Genomic DNA, 21,729 nt, shown 5'->3' on the forward strand with positions numbered 1-21,729 from the left:
AGGTCAGCCCATCCACCTGTCTAAGTAGGGCAGCCTTCCCAGTCTCTCCTGCCATGCCTTGTTGTTAAGATACTGGTTGTAAAAATGCGGGAGGCTGCCCACTTAAGACCCTGATGCCTAGGGGTGTACACATGACTCTGACCTTCCCTTATTGTGTCTCATGCCTCACAGATGACATCCTAGAGTTACTCTTTGCTGCAGCTTGTGCCTGGGCCAAACTCAGCCTGTTGTGAGGCCTTATGCATCCGTCCTTTCGCTGTGCCCCATTGGGCCTCTTCATACTGCCCCGCTTTCACTGGGGCCTCTTGCACTCCACCCTCTCTCACCAGGCCTCTTACATGCTGCCCCTCACTGGGCCACACCCAACCTGCCCTGCTCCCTTGAGCGACCACGTAGGCCATCAGGCATGCCTACTCACACTTCTTGGCTGGCTGGCACACAGCCTCTCAGGCCCTCTTGTGACCCTCATCTGAATGGTTACCCACCGATTTGCTTCACCCTGGGTGGAGCTCTGACCCAAGCCCCTCTCCAGGTAACTTGTCTCTCTCACCTGCTTCATTAGGGCCTACTACTCACCCCTTCCACCCATGACTCCCACTGAGCCGCGTCATTCAGCTTCAGGCTCAACTACGGCCTCAGGCATCTGAAGATCAACTTTGACCTCACTGCCCCCTCCTGGGGCTTCCATTCGTGCCTTCACCTTAGGGCGGCCCCAGTGGGGCCTAGGACTCACCACCCCTTCTCTGGGGCCTCACTACTATGGCCTCTTCCGACAAGGGCCACTGGAGCCTTACGCCCCCACATGAGGCTCGGGTGCTACTTGGCAAACATACCTGGCCCCCACTACTCACACTGGGCTCAGGTGCCTCTTTCCAGGTGTGCCTGGTCCCACTACCCTCCGGTCTTAATGATCCACTGGATGGTGGGGGCTGGAGTTATCAAGCGCCCCTACCCACTTTTCACTGGGGAGGTAACTGGCCTGGCATTTCTGGGGGACTGTCTCACCACAGACAGCACCACCAGACCACCCTTCCATGGCAGGGTGAAGTTTCCGGTCATACCCAGGACCAAGCAGGCCTACCTGCCCTGGTCTAGTTTCCTCATTAGGGCTCCTGGATGATGAACTTGGGCTCTCTCTCACCTTGACCCCATTCGGAGTTCATAATAGCCTGTTTTTTGCCTGACCCCTACCCACTTTGTCTGTGATATCCCCTCATCGAAGGGACCTTCAGCCCTTGTGGGCTCTGGCCCCACCTCCAGGCGAGTCGGGGTATCAGATAGCTCACCATGGCACTGGCCTGCCCCTCACATTGGGCTTATTTGCTCTTTGGTCATCTGGTCCTGGCCCTCTTGCATTGACCAGTGTGAAGGATCAGAAAGTCAGCTTAGCAGCTGCTGACCCTCATACTCCAGAGGGGTCCTTTCTGGGTTGCACCATAGAGCCCTCACCCTAATCCGGGTTGGCCTAGCACCCCCACAATGCTGCATGAGGGGCTCTCCTAAGCCCTGGCTTCACCCCTGCCAGATCTACTCCAGGGCTTGCTTGACACCTTTGTAGGCCTAAAAGCTGTTAGCCCCATGCCTAAGCTAGGCTTTGTTCTTAATAGGTCCTAGCCTTCTTCCTGGGGCTCAGGACCCCACTGGGTCACTACATTGAGGTGCAATAATAAACTGGATGCCATTTGTGAGGCATGGGACATGGTAAAGGAAAGTCAGAACCATGTGTAAACCCCTAGGCATCAGGGTCTTAAATTGGCAGTCTCACACATTTTACACCAGGTTAAAAAACAGCAAGTTGTTGCAGGTGAGACTGGGTGGACTGTCCTACTTAGACAGGTGAGTGAGCCAACATGAGACCCGGCCCTGAGCTTGCCCCCTATCACAATGTTCTACACCATATAAATATTCAGCTCCTGAAATATAACATTTGTGTCTCCAAGAAATGTAAATTCCTTCTGCAGAAGGCAAATCTGATAATTATCTGACAGAATAAACCTGCCCCCATTCTTCCTCAGTGTTATGACATGCACTTTATACAAATCCAAACAAATGACAAATCTAGTAGAGAAAAGTTTATGGCAGCACAAATCAGCAAAAACTGACTTTCTGTTGTTGGGGAGAAAGTAAAAGTCAATGCTTCTGGTCAAGGTAGTCAGGCCTATGCTGATATCTTCTGCTGCTGGATCTAAAATCACAGTTGTTACCATTAGAAATAGTCTGCACTTCCAAGTCTGTTGGACCTTGGCAAAATGGGAGAATTGGACCAAAAGAAATCTCATGAGGTTTAGTAAGGAGAAGTACAAAGTTCTGCACTTAGGACAGAATAATCCCATGAATGAGTACAGGCTGGGGACCAACTGGCAGGATGCATGTGGCTGGGTTGAGCCACACCCCCTGCCACCAGGGCTGGGCCAGGTGAGTAGGGTGATCCCCCTCTGCGCCCTCCTACCCTGTGGTGAGGTAGGGAATAGGGTGGGGCAGGGGCTGGGGCAGGGATGAGTGGAGCCCTGGCTGGGCCGGGGAGGCATGGGAGCTCAAGCGGCTCGTCTAGGGGCATGTGGGGCGGGGGGTGTGCCTCTGTGCTGGTTGCATCCTGGCAGAGGTCCAGGGGCCACGTGACTTCTGGATCTGTGTACAGGGCAGAGGTGGTTGCTGCTGCATGCTGAGCTTTGCACTGTAAGCCCCGCCCACAGAAGGGGGGACATGTGCTTTCCAGGCCTCCGTCAGAGTGCATGCAGTGGCGGGAGCCTCCCTGTGTGCCTGGATGAGCCGCCTGGGTTCCTACCCTCCCCTGGCCTGGCTGGGGCCCCACTCCCTTAGTGTCAGGGGTGTGGCGGCATAGGTGGCAGAATGGGAAGCTAATGGGGTTTAGCTCCTCCACATGCAAGGCAGCGGTAGGGCAAAAAGGCAGCCTGGCCGCAGGCTTCTGGTGGCTGAAGCAGGGGTGGAGAGGGGCATGCATGCAGCGGTGATGGGGGGAGTGGAGCAGGGGCAAACCCTGCACAGCAAGGAGCATGGTGCAGGACAGAGCTGTGAGTGCCTCATCTGAGGATGTGGGGAGGGGGAGCATGCAGCCCGGGAGGGCATGGGGGTCATGTGCCCCCAGATTTGCATGTGTGGTGGGACAGGCCGGGGCTGGGGTGGCACCAGGCTCTTCCTGGTGCAGCTCTTTGGCCATGTAGTTCTTGGGCTGGGCAGCACCCGCAGTGCTGGGAGGGTGTGAGAGTCTACAGCGAATTTTTGGGTACCTACAGCCCTCCCTGTAGCCCTGCTCCCAGCACCGCTCCCCAATCCAAGATCCACGCGGCCAAAGAGCTGTACTGAGAAGAGCCTGGCACCCTTCCTCTTTCTGATGCCCCCGAGATCTCTAGGATTTGGAGCCCAAAATCACAAAAGACTGAAGGGTTGCTCATCACTTCCTCTTCCTGCTTCCAGGAGCCTCTGGGTCCACAGTCACAGCCAGCAGTAAGTTTGAGTAGGGGATGGTGAGTTTAATCCCCCTCCCTGGCCCCAGACCCCAGCCAGGGTTTGCTGTGGAGGGCAGTTTCCCCCCTCCCACCGTGCAGACTGGGCTTGCCCCACCCTCCTGTCAGCCAGGGGCTCTCCTGTCAGACCTGCTCTCTGGAACAGACAGAACATCCCAGCCCAGGGCTGGAAAGCATGCTGGGATGCTGGGGGACTCTGATTTAACTTGAACCAGCAAGGGGTCTGGGACAGAAGTTTCATAAACCAATTTGACCCAACTCAGTTAAGTCTGATACTACATTCAACCAGGTTTATCTTAAACCAGTTTCAGCCATTTTGAAACTGGTTTATGTGCACTGAACTTCTGTTCTGTTGCAGGTTTAAACCAGTTTCTAATGACTTAAACTGATTTATGTGTAACTTTTGTCTTTAGCCCTTATATAGAAATCATTATACTTATATTAGAGGTTGTGGTGGCCGACCGGCTGCCGGGCTCTGGCTGGGAACCCGGAACGTCAGGTGGGTACTTTGACGAATGGAGTGGAATTAGGCACGGATGCGTATTGGTAACAAATAGATCGTTTACTCATGCTGCCGATGTGTGCAGCGCAGGAAGAAAGTTAACTTAAGTTGCAGTTACAAACGTAACGAGAATTCTCTGAGACGAGACGAGATGTTCCTTTAACGGCTTATTGAGTGCACAGGGAGGGGATACGTCAGGAAGGTCGGTGACGGGGAGTTGTTGGTGGGTGATCAGTCCACCAAGTTTACTCCAGGATGCGTGGGGAGTTCTCCAACTTGGGCGGAAACTGCTTTTACTTTTATATGGATAGCAAGCCAATTGCTAGTTGCCAAGTGGGAATAATTTGTAACCGGCCAATGGGTGGTGCTCGTTTGAATGATGTGGCTGTTGGACTTGGTGGGATTTCCACTGTGGCGGAGTTTTCCAGTGTGGCGGAGTTTTCCACTGTGCCATAGGCATTCAATTAATGGGCTCTGACAGAGGTAATAAAATTATTCTTATAAATTATTTCCCTTGTCTAGATGTAATAAGTGCAATCGCAGACAATTCCTGTGTATAAAAAATTGTGCATGTTAGGAGACTATAGTGTCTCTTTTTATGACCAGGTTATGAAATGCCTGGACACAGGAGAAGGGGTGGATGTCGTATACTTAGACTTCAGGAAGGCCTTTGATACGGTATCCCACCCCATACTGGTGAACAAGTTAAGAGGCTGTGACTTGGATGACTACACAGTCCGGTGGGTGGCGAATTGGCTGGAGGGTCGCACCCAGAGAGTCGTGGTGAATGGGTCGGTTTCGACCTGGAAGGGTGTGGGCAGTGGGGTCCCGCAGAGCTCGGTCCTTGGACCGATACTCTTTAATGTCTTCATCAGTGACTTGGACGAGGGAGTGAAATGTACTCTGTCCAAGTTTGCAGATGACACAAAGCTATGGGGAGATGTGGACACGCCGGAGGGCAGGGAACAGCTGCGAGCAGACCTGGACAAGTTGGACAAGTGGGCAGAAAACAACAGAATGCAGTTCAACAAGGAGAAATGCAAAGTGCTGCACCTAGGGAGGAAAAATGTCCAGCACACCTACAGCCTAGGGAATGACCTGCTGGGTAGCACGGAAGTGGAAAGGGATCTTGGAGTCCTAGTGGACTCCAAGATGAACATGAGTCAGCAGTGTGACGAAGCCATCAGAAAAGCCAATGGCACTTTATCATGCATCAGCAGATGCATGACGAATAGATCCAAGGAGGTGATACTTCCCCTCTATCGGGCGCTGGTCAGACCGCAGTTGGAGTACTGCATGCAATTCTGGGCACCGCACTTCAAGAGGGATGCGGATAACCTGGAGAGAGTCCAGAGAAGGGCCATTCGTATGGTTAAGGGCTTGCAGACCAAGCCCTACGAGGAGAGACTAGAGAACCTGGACCTTTTCAGCCTCCGCAAGAGAAGGTTGAGAGGCGACCTTGTGGCTGCCTATAAGTTCATCACGGGGGCACAGAAGGGAATTGGTGAGGTTTTATTCACCAAGGCACCCCTGGGGGTTACAAGAAATAATGGCCACAAGCTAGCTGAGAGCAGATTTAGACTGGACATTAGGAAGAACTTCTTCACAGTTCAAGTGGCCAAGGTCTGGAACGGGCTCCCAAGGGAGGTGATGCTCTCCCCTACCCTGGGGGTCTTCAAGAGGAGGTTAGATAGGCATCTAGCTGGGGTCATCTGAACCCAGCACTCTTTCCTGCCTATGCAGGAGGTCGGACTCGATGATCTATTGAGGTCCCTTCCGACCCTAACATCTATGAATCTATGAATAGACAGCAGCCTATATTCCATGCTTGCTTAGCCCTGCCTGAACTCAGAAAGACCCTACATAGTCATGTCAGGCAGTAAAGATAGTGCTAATCAGGGAGCTAGAGAGCCAGATGCGTTTGTATCTGGTAGCTGATAACCAGATTTTGTTTCTGTTCCCTACTGTGGATGACATCATGATTTTTATTAGGTTTGTGATCTGGAAACATGGTGTAATGTGGCTCATGCCCCACTGCTGAGAAGAGGGAGGAAACTCTGGAGCCTGCTGGCCAGCCAAACCATCAGGCAAAGACTAAAGGGTAGAAAAGACTAGATGAAACATTCACCACAGAGCCAGTGGAGGCAGCATCACAGGCTGGAAGTTTGCAAAGAAACAGCGGAAGACCTACCAGCAAGGGGCCACCCTGAGGCTGCTCCAGCAAGCCAAATCCAAAAGCGCCTATGGCAGCTCAGGGAGGCAGGTGATCAGCTGGGGGTGGGGCTGGGGAACTATATAAGCACAGGCCCTGAGTGAGAGTAGGGCAGTATACCCTGGAGGCCAAAGGGGAAGGAGCCCTACAGTAGACTGCCTGGCAAGGAAAGCCAGAAAACGGTCCTGCTATCCCAGGGAGAGACCAGTATGGAGCTGAGAACTGGCAGAGCAGGAGACTCTGTTCAGACAGGGAATTTCAGCTAGCCAGTGTGCCGGGGAGTTGGAGCCAGTGGGCTAATGTTTCAGTTTGTGTTTTAACAGGTGATTTGCAGATGGAACTGTAAGGGTAGGTCTGGAGATCCCACTAGTGCCTAGGGACACGTCATCACCTTGAGCCCTGCTGGGGCAGGCTCTCTAGCTAAACTGGCCTATTTCTTTGTCAGCATGCAGGTCATGTACAGTACTGGGCACAAAACCACAAATGAAGTAAAAACAAAGTTTCCCCAGATCAACATCATAAAGGACCATTCATATTAGACTAAGCATGGCAGTGAAGAACAAGCATCAGGAAACTATGTCACTCACTAATTATGGGACATATTCTCTCAAGGTTGTAATTACAGTAGATTTCTATTATAAGCTGTTTTTTTAACATTCTTTGCAAAATGATCAAAACTAAATAATCCTATAATTTTTCATATGTATTTTTATGCTGTAGTTCCTGTGTGGATCTCTAGAGTGTTTGTTGGAGACATAGATATAGAATTAGGTTTTGATGAAAGGACCTGCTAGCCTAGCCCGAAACACAGAGAATAGCAGTTATATTTCCACAGCACAAAACAGTGTTTGGTTGCCAGTAGTTTAATAAGGTTTCCCACAATCATTTTCCTTCTGTCTGTGATGAACTTGTGTACTGGAATGGGACAGTGTTTGCAAAGGGATGGAAGGAAGCATGAGGGACTGGAGAACCTATTCACATCTTTTTAGATTGGAAAAAAAGGCTTTATCACAGCCTAAGAAGGAGAAAGCAGCAATTGCCAAACAAACATGAAGCTGGACATAGCTTTGTTCATGCCAAAGATGAAATATGCTTTATTTTACATACATATAGAATGACTCAACTTGTGCTGCTTGACAGCGGAAGTCTTGCATTTATTGTACACTATTCAGGTTGCAAGTATAGTAAATTCTGTTATTTTGATTGAAAGGAAATGGTTACACTTTATTTCTAAAAACTATGTGAAGTATTTATAGTAGCATAACATGGAGGCTGACCTAAAAAAATGTAAGTAGAACTGCAAAATTTTGAATCCTCCCTTGGAAAGCTTGGCTATAGTCTAGCTAATTTCACTGCAATCTAATCCAGCCCAAGGCAAAAGTATTCTGCCCAACATGCTCCTCAGTTTGGTGACATAGTTTTAACAAAGATATATGCCTAGGTAAACCTGAGAGTTTTTTTCAGTGTATTCTAAAGCAAGGAGAAAGTAAAAATCTGTCTCTAATTCAGGATTCATACGACAGTTAGTCTGTTATGAATCCAAAGTATATGATAGTTTTCTGTAAGAATGTACAGAGAAAAAAATCTCATAGCTTTGTTCCTGATCTCCATGTGCTTGCAAATACTGTAATGCACAGTGCAGTTTTATAATTAGAAACATGACTCACATAAAGGCAGCAACTGCAGCTATGTCCTCAGAGGAAATGACTTTTCCATGCCCTTCAGTTCAGTTCCTTTCTGTGTTAATGCCCGGTTCCGTCTTTCCCATTTCTTTTTCTTCTCTCAGAACCTCCGAGATGATGCTGAGAAGCGCCTACTAGCAGATCAACGGGAGAAGAGAGGACTGACACACTCTCTGCTATTCTCTCTGCTTTCAGGAAGAAGAAGGAAAGGAAAAAATGGAGATGATAGCTACTACAGAACAACTGAACAAGGTTCAATTATAAAAGAAAACAATTCAAGTTTAATTTCAGAAAGAATCCAGGACCTACTTGCTCCCCAAATACTGTTCTGTTTAAGAAAATAAGATGGACAAACCCTTTGGAGTGTAAGGGAGACTTGACAAGGAAATTGGATAAGTAGCAACAACTAGAAGCACTGCCAGATTTTGGAGATAAGAGATGGACTGAACAATTGAAAGGGGCTTCATATGGCTGGGCTTTCTAGCAGCCATTTAAACAGAAAACAACGATGCGTAAGCAAAGAAGTTAATGAATAAATCGTAAGTTCTGCTTCATGTTTCTAGCAGGAGGAGATCACGGAAGCAGAGAGAATGGAGATGAAGGATAAGATCAGGTAAATGAGATGGCCATTGCAAAATACTTTGATTAGAATAGCCGGGGGGGGGGGGGAGGGAGTGGGGAGGAAGAGGAGTTAGTGTTTCTGATCTTGATACAACTCCACTGGATCCAGTAGGATCAAGTGTAGGCCTGAAATGGACTTTGGCCAAATTTAACTGGGTATGTCTACATGAGATACTTTACTGAGCAATAGAGCAGTTTACTGTGTAGTTAGCATGCGTGCATAGGTGACTGGTAGGAGAAGCATGGGGGGGGCACATGCTCCCCCTGACAGGGCTGTCCCTGCTGCCGACACCACCGGCAGCTTCTGCGAGTGCTTGCCAGCCCTGTTCCCGCCACCAACAGCTTCTGCAGGTGCTCACCAGCCCTGTCCCCACCACTGATGCCACCACTGGCTTTTGCAGGTGCTCCCCAGCCCCATTCCCACCACCGCCACTGCCAGTGACTTCTGCAAGGACTCACCAGCCTCAGGAGGCTCTAGTTACCCATGTGTGCATGTCACACACTTACTGCACAGTAAACTGCTCTAATCTTGAGTAAATTTGCTACCTGCAAATGCAAGCATCAAATTTACTAGCGACTAGTTACTGTGCAGTAACATTTGTGTAGATGCCTGACTGGGAGTTACTGTGCAGTAACATTTGTGTAGATGCCTGGTCAGCTGGGCAGCAGCAGGCGGGAGGTTGCTGCCTGTCCCCAGGAGCTGCTTGCTACTGGCGTGGACTCTGCCACTGAAGCCCAGGTGGAGACTATGTCCTCCTGCCCCAGCCCCAGGGAGGTTCCAGCCCCCTGCTCGGAGATCATGATCATGGAGTGGGGGCTGGGAGATTCTTATCTCCCAGTGCCAGCTGTGTGGTCACGGGGCTGGCACTGGGAGATCCTTATCACAATGTAGCTATATGCGGAGATGCTTCACCTATCTGTGCATCAGGCTTATAAGACACATTAGCCTGTTGCATAGAGCTTATGGCCACCGGTTTGTATGTTGTAAGGGACTGAAGTGAGGGAGTCTAGAACTGAAAATGTGGGCATGTCTGTGCTACAACATTATTATGCCAGTCAGTGGTCCCCTCAAATACACTGTGCAGGCTGCCTCCTGAGCATTATAGCTGGACTTGTGTGGTGTTGCATGTGGGGCTAATTGCTTCTTATAAGTCACTGCTAATTAGCCTGGGCACACTACTTTTTGTTCAGGAGTTAGCTCATTCAGACTGTACTGCATGCTTGTACTGTTGTCTCTTATAGTATATTTGTGGTGAAAATATATTTTATGAGCCTTAGTTAAAGAGTCAAGTTCTCAACCTGGGAGCTCTACAGACCCATAATCCCTGTGCTTTGGGCAGAGAGAGAGACAGGTAATATACATGGATAAATTAAATATTTCATATATTTCCTCCATGAATGCTGTGTGCCCCTGGAGGCTGGGGGGGAGGGGGGCATGGTGAGCAGGAGCGTGGTGACAGTAAACGGGAAGCTTCCACAGACAGCCATGGCACTGTTGACAGCAGGGGTGGGGGGGAGATGGTGGCAAGACGCCGCCAGCAGCATTGGCGGTGGCCAGCAGTGATTGCGGACTACCCACAGACACTGCCGGTGGTGTTGGCGGCAAGGGGCAGGGGGGTGGCAAGTGGCGACTGCCTGCAGGTGCCGCTGGCAGTGTCAGCAGTGCCCTTTTCATAGGGGATGCACTGCCATGCTCAGGGGGTTTGAATACCTACAGTATTCAAATCCTGGATAAACTCTGATTTTTGTGACAACCATCCTTTTTGCTGATAACAGGAATTCAAATGGTGAGCTCTCAGGATTTGAAACATACACCCTGCAGATAACACTACAAAAAATTGTCTGAGCTCAGCATATATATGTGCTTTACCTCCTAGTGTCTTGAACAGCATCCCCAAAGTTGGGGTTAACACTTATGTATGAGTTAAGTAGGGAGAGATACAAGTTTTGGCCACCTGTTGGCAATTAAAAAACATACAAATCTCCCCCAAACCCAAATAACTCAAATAACTTGCCATGTGAGAAGCTTCTCTATCCCAGACTTTAGAAGAGTGGTTCTCAGTGCTTACCTCCTTGCACAGGGGCCCAGTGGGGAAGAGGGAGCATTTACCGCCTTGTACAGTGGAGCTGGGATGAGCAAGCGCTTGCCTCCTAATGTCCCATGGTATGGTTGAAAGGATCTCATGGCATTTCAGGGTACTATGGATCCCTGGTTGCGAATCACTGCTTTAGAGAGAAAGCTGGCATTGAATCCTCCTCATCTTGGTTGCAAGAGTGTTGTGAAAACCTCCAAGCTCTTTGTTTCCCATAGATAACTCGTAGAATCACAGGAAATGAAGGAAACAAATCATTTTGCGTTCATATCTGATGTAATTTATTTGCGAATCTAAAAATCTCCAGGAAATATTTTCTTATTATCATTTAAGACTAAAAAATAAATAGCAGGGGTCACTCTTGTCTGCACAAATGTTGCCAATTTTGCTATTTGGTCAAGGCGTAGGGGACATTAGTTTATGTGATGGCTGATTGCCTGGAAAAAGGAATAACTGGGAAAATACAGACACTTTGGGCCATAGCACTTATGCTTAGTTTAACCTAATGACAAAGGACATTGATTTTAAGCCTCCTCTTAATTCATTGTGGTTGATTAGCTTGGAACAACTACATGAAAGAGGCAAACTTTTCATTTTTCAGAAGGGGTCTTATTTCCCTTGATAAAGCATTTTGACATGATGAATGTGTGTCCTAGAAGCACTATCTCCAAGGTTTCCTTCAGCTTGAGAAATAGGCTCTATACTCATTACCGCTTCTTTTTCAGTCTCAAATGACTCTTCACGCTAAAAAAAGTGCATGCTTCATTTTTACATGCAGAGTAAATGACTTAATCTATACTGCTTGACAGTAAATTTCTTGTATCAGGTATTAGTCATGGTTCCAAATTTTTTCACTTCTGCACCTCAATATAAGGTATATAATGGGCACTATTAAATTATATGTCTTGATAATAAATGATTAATCTGTAATGCTAATCTATATAATGGCTGTGGCTCTTTTGATATTTTTTTCAGACTTGTGTAGTTTATGTTTTCATATGAGTTTACACTAACCAGAACTCCCATTAGACTATTTTGAGGCATTTCAAAATCCCCACTGGAGTCTTTTTATTCCATTAATACACAATTGTATCCATAGCAAACAAGTAAATTATGAATTTTAAAGATTTAGTAACAGAATTTTACCCAATCATCTACTTTGATAAAATATGGGTTAATGGATCTATAATTGAAATAGCATCTCCATGTTCTTAATTTCAATTAATTGTTAACTTTTCAAGTCTATGCACCTTAAATTAGATATCTAAAGTCCCACTTCTTTAACTGCTCAGCAGAGGCAGACCCCTCAGCTCATGCAAAGTTCCAGGAAATTGGTGGGATTTTACGTAGAGATTTCCCAGTGTAGAGTACTTTGATAAGGAACTATATATGTATTTAAATGGTTTAATCAAGTTTTAGATGCTTAGAGGAATTAAATGTATGAAGCAGAATAAGCTCATGGTTAAGGAACTGGAGTTGGACTCGGGGAAAACTGGGTTAAATTTCTGGGCTCCACCAGAGACTTCCACTGTATATTTAGGCAAATCACATGATCTTAGCAGGCATCTGTTCACAATTTTCTACTTTGATGTATCAGTTTCCCAATCTTGTCTGTTTTGTCTGTCCAAAGATGTATCTTCTCCTCTGTACTTCTGTACAGCATCTGGAAGACTGGGGCTCTAACCTCACCTGGGGACACATGGGGTTACCACAATACATGTAAAAATAATATAAAGCTAAATGGAGAGTTTTTAAATTAAGGTTGTCTTTTAAGTTTTAGAAATTGGTCTTACATTGTGTATATGTGATGCTGTTAAACTCACAGTGCTTTGGCTCCACTTCCAACCTGCTGCTCCCTTCCCCTCCCCCACTGTATAAACATCACATACCACCAAAGGCTCCTTTACTTAAGTAAAAGAAACTTCCTTTTCAGAAAGAGCTCTCTCATTAGTTTTCTAAATAACCTTGGCATCAGGAATCCCAATCCAAGTCTTACTCCTCCTAAAGAAAAGATTTACCTCCTTATTTTTTGTGCCTTGTAAAGTAGGCCCAATCTGGATTACTTCTGGAAACGTAGTTGCCTAAATTCTGACTTAGTCTTATTTAGCTGCTTCTGCAACCAAACCAGGTCTGGCTGTTAGAGCTTGTCTTCACTGCAGCTTTAGCATGAGGTGTAACTCAGGCATTGCCACTAACCTAATTTCTGCACTCCCACAAAAATCTTTGACTCAAGTGGTCCTTTAAATTCCAGGTAGAGTTGGTTAAAACTCAAATAACCATTGCTGATGCTCAAGTTATCCGTCCAGTGTGAACGCAACCACAAATTACAGCTTGAGTTAGCACAACTCATCAGCTGCTGCTGTATTTGCCTTTTGCTGCTAACCAAATTACTTGGTATAACAAGTAAAAACGTACAATATGGAACTTAATGTCTGGGTTTGCCCTGCTAGATTTTCCAAGTATCTTCTGGTTGTCTCCTCCCTCCGAAAGTGACCATAGTCTGTTACCTTTCATGAGCTATATAGGGAATCCTCCTGAGGCTAGGTTCCCTGGGTTACTTCTTGTCACAGTTACAGAATTATGTCACCTCACATCAAGGCTGTGCAACATCTGTGCTGCCCGTCCCACTTCAGGAGTCTGACTTGGAATATATTCTACACAGATTTGTATAGCCCTGGGGCTGTAGGGTGTGATAGTCCATTGGAAACAAAATAACAACACTTTGCAAAACAATCACTGGGAAAAGGCACAATAAAAGATACTACTACATGGTACTGCATCTTTTCATTTTTTCCCAACTTTATTAAAAAATGCTTATTACAATTATTTTTCTACCAAGCGGAAAATAAACGTATTTAATAACCATAATACATAGTCCGCACAATGCAATTCCAGATAATACATTTAATAAATAATACTGACCAAGCTTGTGAGACCTAATACTCAATGGCCGCATCTACAAGTGTGCTTTACTGCTGAGCTGAGTGGGCTAATTAGCAGTGGAGTAAAGTATGACTGCCTACATGTGTGATGGTATTAGGCTGCAGTAAATTAATTATTTCTGCCATAAAATAGTACTGTAAGGAACAGTACTACCTTACGGCAGGGTAATTTACTGCAGTTAAAAGCACATGTAGATGCTGACTGCTGGTGAAAACTCCTGCCTGCTGCCTTTCAGCACCCTTGTGACCCAGCTAGCCTGATGCTGCTACCAGGAGCCCAGGGCTGGTGTAAACTGATCCGCCCCAATTCAAATTGCTGCTGTCCTGGGTATGCGTGTAGATGTTGCGCTTGAGCATAATTTACTTTTGCTCAAACTGCTCCAGAGTTTATTGCTTCAAATTAATTGCACATGTAGATGCACCCAAAGAAACACAGAAATAGCCAGTAAAGAACTATTTCAGCATTGAAAATGTCTTGTTGCAATTTCTTCCCTAGCTTAAATGGAAAGGAGGACTATTTCACCTCAAGTATTGTGAATGAAAAATAATGGCAATTTAAAAACTTCTCAGTAATCTCTAGCTAGAATATTATGCTTATCAGTGATGTCCTCCACTGCCCTAGCCTAAAGTCTCATGATGGTTCATAAATATAATGTAACAAGGTAATTGTTCTGGCACATTTTCCTGGGATGACACAAGAGCAAATAATTATTCATTCTGTTAATACTTCAAAACTGTATGCTAAATATAGTATTGCAACACTAGAATCCCTCCCAAAACAATTCCCTAGAGAGCAATTTCTGAGACTATTTGTATCTGTTTTACTCCTCTCCTCTCCCCGGGATTTCCCATAATTCTGTATTTATTGTGAAGAAATGGCAGCTTTTCTGTAGTTAGGGCTGAAGCCCTAGCTCCTATTTTTAGGCTTGCAATAACATGAATAGGTTTTCTGTTTTGTCAGGGTATGCTAGGGTCAGAACTGAAAGTAAATTAGTGCACAGCAGCATATCAGGTTTTGTTTGTGTGTCCTTTGTACTGCTCCTTTCTCTGTAGGCAAGTAGTAAAACAAAAGAAGATTTATTATTAAGCATTTTGCAGTGGCGTTTGTAGGATGCTATCAAGGAACTGGCTTATGTTACAATATAATAGTTATTACTGACTCAAGTTAAAATTACATTAGAGAGAGAACGTGAACCATGCAGTGAGAAAGGAAAAAAAATCCAAGGTTGATTTTTGTGCCTTTAAATTTTTTGTGTATTATTATTACTAGTAGTACTTTAATGTCCTTCTTTTAGTATTTGCAGATTGGTATCTAAATGTAGAAGTGCATCAGCTCTCTCTCCAGGCAGAAGAGCAAAGCTTTCACCCCTTAAATAATTCAGCTGGACCACAGCCACTTTTAAATATGGCTTACTCTTGGGATATAATGGAGCCATATGATGGGACAGACTAGGAATATTGATTAGAGATAAAAAGGATAAAGCCATAGTAAATGTTTTTAGCAATAAGGCTTACATTATATAACATACTTAAGGACAAAGCAGATATTTTATTTGAATAAGCTATTTTCACAACCTTGACTGCCTCAATTATCTTTGAAAGTAAGTCTAAACAGAATCATTATGATTTTCTCTTAAATGGTTTCCTTCAAGAAAACAACACTTTTTATGGTGCTATAGATGGAATTCAAGTAAGGGATTAACTGAATCAAATTCTGCCCTAATGTTCATTTTCACTATTATAATTAAGAGGGAAGTAGTGGGGGGAAAATGTAATTCATAAAATTGTCTTGTATCTGGCTTTGCATTGTCAAAACTAACAGTTTGGTGAAAACTGTTTTCATATTTTCTCTAAAAAGGAGAGACTCCCCCCTCAGTAAATGCTTATGTTAAAAATGATAGATTTAATTTCAAATGTCATGAAACAAGATTAATAAATTCATCAATATACCTTGCTGTTCAGTAAAGCACATTTGACACATTCAGTAAAGCACATTTGACACGTTAAGCTCAAATGCTTAAGCAATCCTTATTTAAAAAAATCTGTTGCATAATTATTGTTCTAGAAATCAGGTAGAAACAAATGTAATGTGTTTACCATGTTATAGTACATTTCTTTTTGTTAGTAGTAGTGTTTTGTCTTAAATCTGAATGTGGCTGTTTGAGTCATGTTAATTGCCTGCCAACACTACAGATTCTTAGCAGCTGCAGTTGTAGATCTTATAATGCAGTATGCTTCCTGTTGCATTAGTAAGGCAATTATATTTGTTTCTTATCACATTATTCCTACTGTTCCTCTCCCCAGACATCTTCTCACCTGTTTATGTACATCAATATCCCTTGTTGGATATGAAAGTGGTCAGTTATCTTCCGACATAATAGATACCAGCGTCGAGTCATTTTAGAGAGGTACAATTAAGCTTAGTAGTTCTGAAACCTACAGAGTTTTTCATTTTCAAGGAAATAGCCATTTTAAAGATTGTTTTCATTTCATTTTATAAAAATATGTCAATATTATAAATGGCCCTGTTAATTTTACATTCACACCCTGTGATTTTGTTCTATATATCTTGATTGCATCTTCCACTTCCTATAATGCTAGCCAAACCAAATTATTCTTTACAGATACCTAGATTTAAAGAAAAAGCTTTCCTATATATTGCTATATTAAAATGTTATCTCGATTGAAAAATAGCTGTAATATACCACTGTAGTTTTTCTAAGTTTATGATGTCAAACATTTCAGCCATTCTCAGTTTACCTGTAAAAGATGGGTCTTTGAAATGCATTATTTGCCCTGGGTTCTGAGAATCAAGTAGGATTCTTTTATTCTCAAGTAGCAAAGTCTGTATGCCCGACTTTGTGTGTGGGGTACCCTTGTCTTCAGTATGTTTGCATGGTATAATGACATACTAAATGAATTCACTCTCCTAGAATTGTATTTTCAGCTACTGTAACAGGAGTAACAGTCACAACTGATGATTGTCACCGAGACCAGAAACAGATGTCATTTTTGTTGTGAGATCAGTGGTGCTGGGACACATCCTGGCACAACTGAGCCAATTGATTGGCAGGTACAGATGTTGCCTAGAGCTGTTATCCCACAGAACTGGGCCCCTTTGGCTCCTGGGGCTTCAGGGGATAAATCTTGCAGGACAATGGGCCCAGGGTATCTGACTTTGACTTGGGGTGTGTGTCTGCAAGCATGGAGTGAGGAACTATATAGGGTTCCCTTGCTCTGTAGCATGAAATGCATTTCATGTTGTAGAGGCTGCTCCCTGCTTGCTGACGTGCTCCGTGGGGTGAAGAGGGGCCAGGATTGGGGCAGAAGCAGTGGCTTGTGGGAAGCCTGGGTCCCTTATTCCTCCATGTTGCAAGGGACAGTCATTGAGATGCCCTTTACAACATCTTGGGACAAACTGGGTACTGACAGACATGCAGGCCTCTGCTCTAACTCATGGTGCTTTCCATAAAGCACCATGAGTTAGAGTGGCCCCCCTGACCCATAGGTTGCAGTGGGGGGGAGGGGCAGGATTGACCTCCACTTTGGAGCTGATTAAGCCTGAGGAGCCTGTCTACAGCCTCTCTCCCCTAGCCCTGCTCCACTGCTTCCCTGCTGTGGTGCTCTCTGCAGGAAGGGAGGGGGGGAAAGAAAGGGAAAAACAGCTGTGGACTGGGGTTTGCCTGGCCTGAGCTGGGGCGGGGTTTGCAAGGCAGGAGAACTCCAGTCCACGTGCCCTCTCTCTCCCACTGAAAACCTAGCCCACAGCTCAACCCCGCTCCCCTCCCTTCCTGCAGATAGCACTGGGGCAAGGCTGTGCTGCATCAGCTGAGCCCTGATCATACGACAGATTGACCCTAGAGAAGAGAAGTTCCCTAATGCCCTCCAAAATGGAGTGTTTTCATCTGATTTCACATTTGATGAGGGTTAATTTGTTGCACGATCAGCCACTTTTAAAATGCTCTGTGGCTGTGCACATGTGTAAAAGCATGGCTATAGAGCTCTTCCAGGGGACCAATCGTGCAACAAAAGTAACTACTATCTGTGCCCACTATTACCACATTATTTTGTGGCAGCAGATTTTGGGCTTTGTCTCAGGACACCTGTGAGGTACATCTAAATGGGAGGAGTTCTGTCCCACCACAAACAGGACATCTGTTTCTACCCTGAAGTCAGCAGATGGTTCTGAATACTTGGAAGGAATACATCTGTTATGTCAGTGCAATTTTTGTATCATCACTTTTCAAGGAATAGTCCTTATTTACAGATGTTTATCCATTGTTTAGGTTTCAGGAGAAAAGTTTAATCAAGGGTGCTGCTGATACAGGCAAAAGATAAAAAGCTTAGTTACAGATAGCAGGGTGCTTCACATTGATTTTTTAACAAGGAAAATTTATATCATCCATGTATTGCCAGTCAGTTGTTGAGATGTTACTGACTGAATTAACCATAGTGGAGATTTCTATCTTTATACATCAGGGATGCTCAACCCCTGGCCTGTGGGCCAGATCTGGCCCATGGGGCACTCCAAGGGCAGGGGCCAGGGTGGTGGGCGTTGGGTTGGGGTGATCCAGCGCGCGACCACAGCAGTGGTCGCAATACGGCATGTAGAACGAGTGCTCGTTCCAGCACGCATTGGACTGGGCCCACAGGCTGGATCCATCATCACTCATCCGGCCTGTTGATGAATGGTTGGGCACCACTGATATACACAGCTTTATGTTCTAAATAGGTTTCTTCAGCTTGATATCTTGTCTTGACATTGTAAAAGAGACTGTTGCCTTCCACAGAGTTTCAGATCATTCTCTTTGCATCTAGCATCAACAATAGTGTTTTCTTTGCCCTTCTGATGGTCTTGTCTGAAATCCTCTCCTTCCCTTTCTGTTTTGGAAAAAACTTCAGAATAAAACTCACAATGTAAAGTCTTAACTTCACTGAAGTCAATGAGAGACTTGCCATGGTGTTCAAGGGGGTTAGGATTTAACCCATGAATCCAGAGATGGTTAGCCTTGTTAGTTTGAAGCCAGGTAGAAGGTACGGTAGGTCTTTTAAGATCTTTTTTTTTGACAGTCCATGTCTAGATATGATGAAGTAGGTTGTTGCCTTGCCAAGACAGTTAGTTTGGTACTACCCTGCCCTACCCTCTATGCATTAATTTTACAATGCATCTCTGATAGCTACAAACATGGAACATCAGAGCATCAGGGATGGCTAATCAAAAATGGAAAGAAGAGAGAGAGACGTGGAAAATGAAGAATGAAATAACAAAGATAAGACGAGAGGATAATAAATAACACCTTGGATAGAAAGTATTCTGAATGTCCCAGGGGGGATAAGGTGACATTAAAAGAGGATAATTTGGTTTGAATATCAAGAAATGTTTTTTGCCAGTAAGATCTGAGTGTGAGGAATATTCTCCCAAGGGAACAAGAGACTCTGCCATTTGGGATATTTAAATATTACAAAGACTTTCTAGAAAAAACTGGCTGTCTACTTTCAAGAACATGGTTCAGGGCTGTGAATCCAAAAGTGACTAGCTTTTGTAGAGCAAAGTCCAGGAAACAGTCCAAGCAAGGCACTCCACTTATAAAAGTGCAAGTAGTTTACAACACTTGTATTTCGAGTCGCTGCAGCCTCTAGGGTGCAGCAGTGCAGATAATTGAATTAGCTCAACAGAGCAGCAGGCCTGAGTGGAGTTTTATATGAAGACAGCAGTACTGTGTGGTTCAATACTGCCTATGCAGTGTCAGGCAGTGTTGTACTGTGTCCTCTCTGCAGACTTAGCAGGACTTTTTCTGCTGTTCAGCTGAGAACAAATTATAGTCCTGTTTTAGGATGTTCTTGGGGACACCAGCCTTGAAATGTGGTACTGCCTTGCAGAGCTGTTCCTAGGGTTGTGTGGGGTATATCAGCCTGTGTATATCAGCTATGTGGCACTGACCATGGGGCCCCCTGAAGCATGGGGCCCAATTCGCTGCCTTCCCTCCCCCCCCCCCTTCCAGGGACAGCCCTGCCACCCTGAAAAATCTGGGATGGTTGATCACTTTAGTAAATCCAGGGTGTAGGGAAATACCTACTGGAACTATTTAATGCATTTCCTTACCTGGAGGAAGAGTGATTTAAAACACACTCCTTTCTTTAGCATTTAGACTGGGTGACTCCATGCTCAGCTGTGAATTTTTTGTGAACTTTTGTGCACATATAGAGGTGTCTAACTCGTCACCATACATTGTATATTTAAGTGCCTAATTCATAGCTGTAGATTCTGCTACAGACCTTTGCAGATCGAACCTAAATCCATTGGGTAAAGACATATGAAATTCCTAAACTTCTTGGGCATGTCCCCATGAGTGAGAATGTGCGTTTGTCCTGGGACAAACAGCAGCATCACAATGTGTTCCTCTGCTACTTGTCCCTGGGAAATGCCTCTGCCACAGGCATGTAGCATGTTGCCTGAGGTGGGGCAGGAACTGTGCTGGCTTCAGCAGCCTTACTTGGGGTCCTGGGAGCTTCTGGGAGCTGCAGCCGCGGGGATTCTGCAGCAGGAAGCCTGGCCGGAACCTGGAGCATGGTTTTGGGTGGTGTGCACAGCCGCCACGTGCACTGCCCTGCTTTTTTTAGGCATGGGCTTGTTTGACCCCAGGATCTCTTGAGGTCGAAATCCCACTGCCCCCCAATGCTGCAAATTAGCAGTGTGGGGAATGCCTGCATGTGCAGTGCTGCAGGTAAGTCTGTGCTCATCTGGATGCCCCCCTTATGGGCAAATTCTTACTCCCATATCTGACATGAACACATAGCAGGAAGTAGCGATACCAGTTCCTTGATCTTTTTTCAGTAGTTGGTGTAATAATAAACTCTACCAGCTTTCTGAAATGGGAAGATAATGAATGTGTCATTTATGAAAGCTAGGGTTTTTGTGGGTGATATCTTTAATCAGTATCATGACATAGATTTAGACAAGCTTTGGAATGTGAAGCATTCTTCATTGGGTCTGAAGGGAGGAGGAGGCACAGGGATGATTACAAGCAATGTGGATGCTATGAAATGGGGAAGAAATTCCTAGGGGCAGCAAACAAACGATTCACAGAAGAAAAGACAGCGTGACTGGTGGAAGATTAAGACCTTTTAAAAGGGAAGAGGGTCATTTTCACTTGTAGCATCAAGAAAGAATTGCAGGAGCCAGGTGGAGTATAGTATGTGTGTCTGTGACAGCAATGTGCATGTGTCAGTGTCAGCAATGTTTGTGTCCCCCCCAGCAGTGTGTGCACGCCCCTTCCCGGCAGTGTGTGTATGTGCGTATACCCAGCAGTGTGTGTGTGTACCCCCCAGCAGTGTGTATACCTGGCAGTGTGTGTGTGTACCTCCCAGCAGTGCGTATACCTAGTGTATGTGTGTGTATATACCCCCCAGCAGTGTGTGTGTATGTATACCCCCGAGCACTATTTGTGTGTACCCAGCAGCGTGTGTGTGTGTATCCCCCCGAGCAGTGTCTGTGTACCCAGCAGTGTGTCTGCGCGCGCGTGTTCCGCCGCCAGCAGAGCGAGCGAGCAGCTGCAGTCAGTCCTGCCCCGCCCGGCCCGGCCCGGCCCGGCCCCGCCGCACGTGTCCCGCGGGGCGGGGTTGGGCGGTGCTCCCGGGCCGGCCCCGCCCTGCTCCATGCGGCAGCGGGCGGGGAGCCGGGCCCGCGGGGCTGGCGCCGCAGTTAACGGTCCCTTTGCGCCGGGCGGGCGCGGCCGCAGCCGCGGGGGGATGTGAGCTCGGGGCGGGGGCGGGGGCCGGGGCCGGCGGGCGGGCGGCGGTCCGGGCTGACCCGTGCGTGGTGCTTGCAGGCCGGCCCGCGTGAGCGTGCTGCACGACGCCGTGGGCTGCCGGACCTTCGAGCTGCCGCCGGCCGCCACCGTGCGCGACGTGAAGGCGCTGATCGCGGCGGAGACCGGCTTCCCGCGGGCCCAGCAGCGGCTGCAGCGCGGCGGCAGGGAGGTGAGTGAGCCGCGCCGGGGCCGCCCTCGGCCTGCCCTGCACGGAGGCTTAACAAAAAAGCCCTGGGGCGGGAGAGCGAGTAACCGCTTGAAAAGACAGACCCCGCCCTGCCTCCCCCCGCACTGCTGAGCTGCCTGGCGTGAGAACCGGCCCCAGACATGGCTGGCTCCTGCCCCCCGCCCCCGGCAAAGCCCCTGAGCGCAGGAGTGGCT

At 46.4% G+C, this 21,729-nt stretch overlaps 1 protein-coding gene across 3 annotated transcripts in view; it reads left to right on the forward strand.

The window, feature by feature from the left end:
- SACS (sacsin molecular chaperone) overlaps positions 1 to 21,729 on the forward strand; it is a 90,273-nt gene that overhangs the window by 23,565 nt on the left and 44,979 nt on the right. For 2 of the 3 annotated variants that reach the window (XM_059720471.1, XM_059720472.1), the window contains 2 exons: positions 7,986 to 8,494; positions 21,367 to 21,517. In XM_059720471.1, the coding sequence (XP_059576454.1) occupies positions 8,472 to 8,494; positions 21,367 to 21,517 (174 nt within the window). In that variant the 5' untranslated portion in view covers positions 7,986 to 8,471. Of the gene's footprint in view, positions 1 to 7,985; positions 8,495 to 21,216; positions 21,289 to 21,366; positions 21,518 to 21,729 lie in introns of those variants that run through there. The other variant, XM_059720468.1, reaches the window with a different exon arrangement.

Source organism: Alligator mississippiensis, chromosome 1 (assembly GCF_030867095.1).
Source record: "Alligator mississippiensis isolate rAllMis1 chromosome 1, rAllMis1, whole genome shotgun sequence".
Taxonomy (NCBI): Eukaryota; Metazoa; Chordata; order Crocodylia; family Alligatoridae; genus Alligator; species Alligator mississippiensis.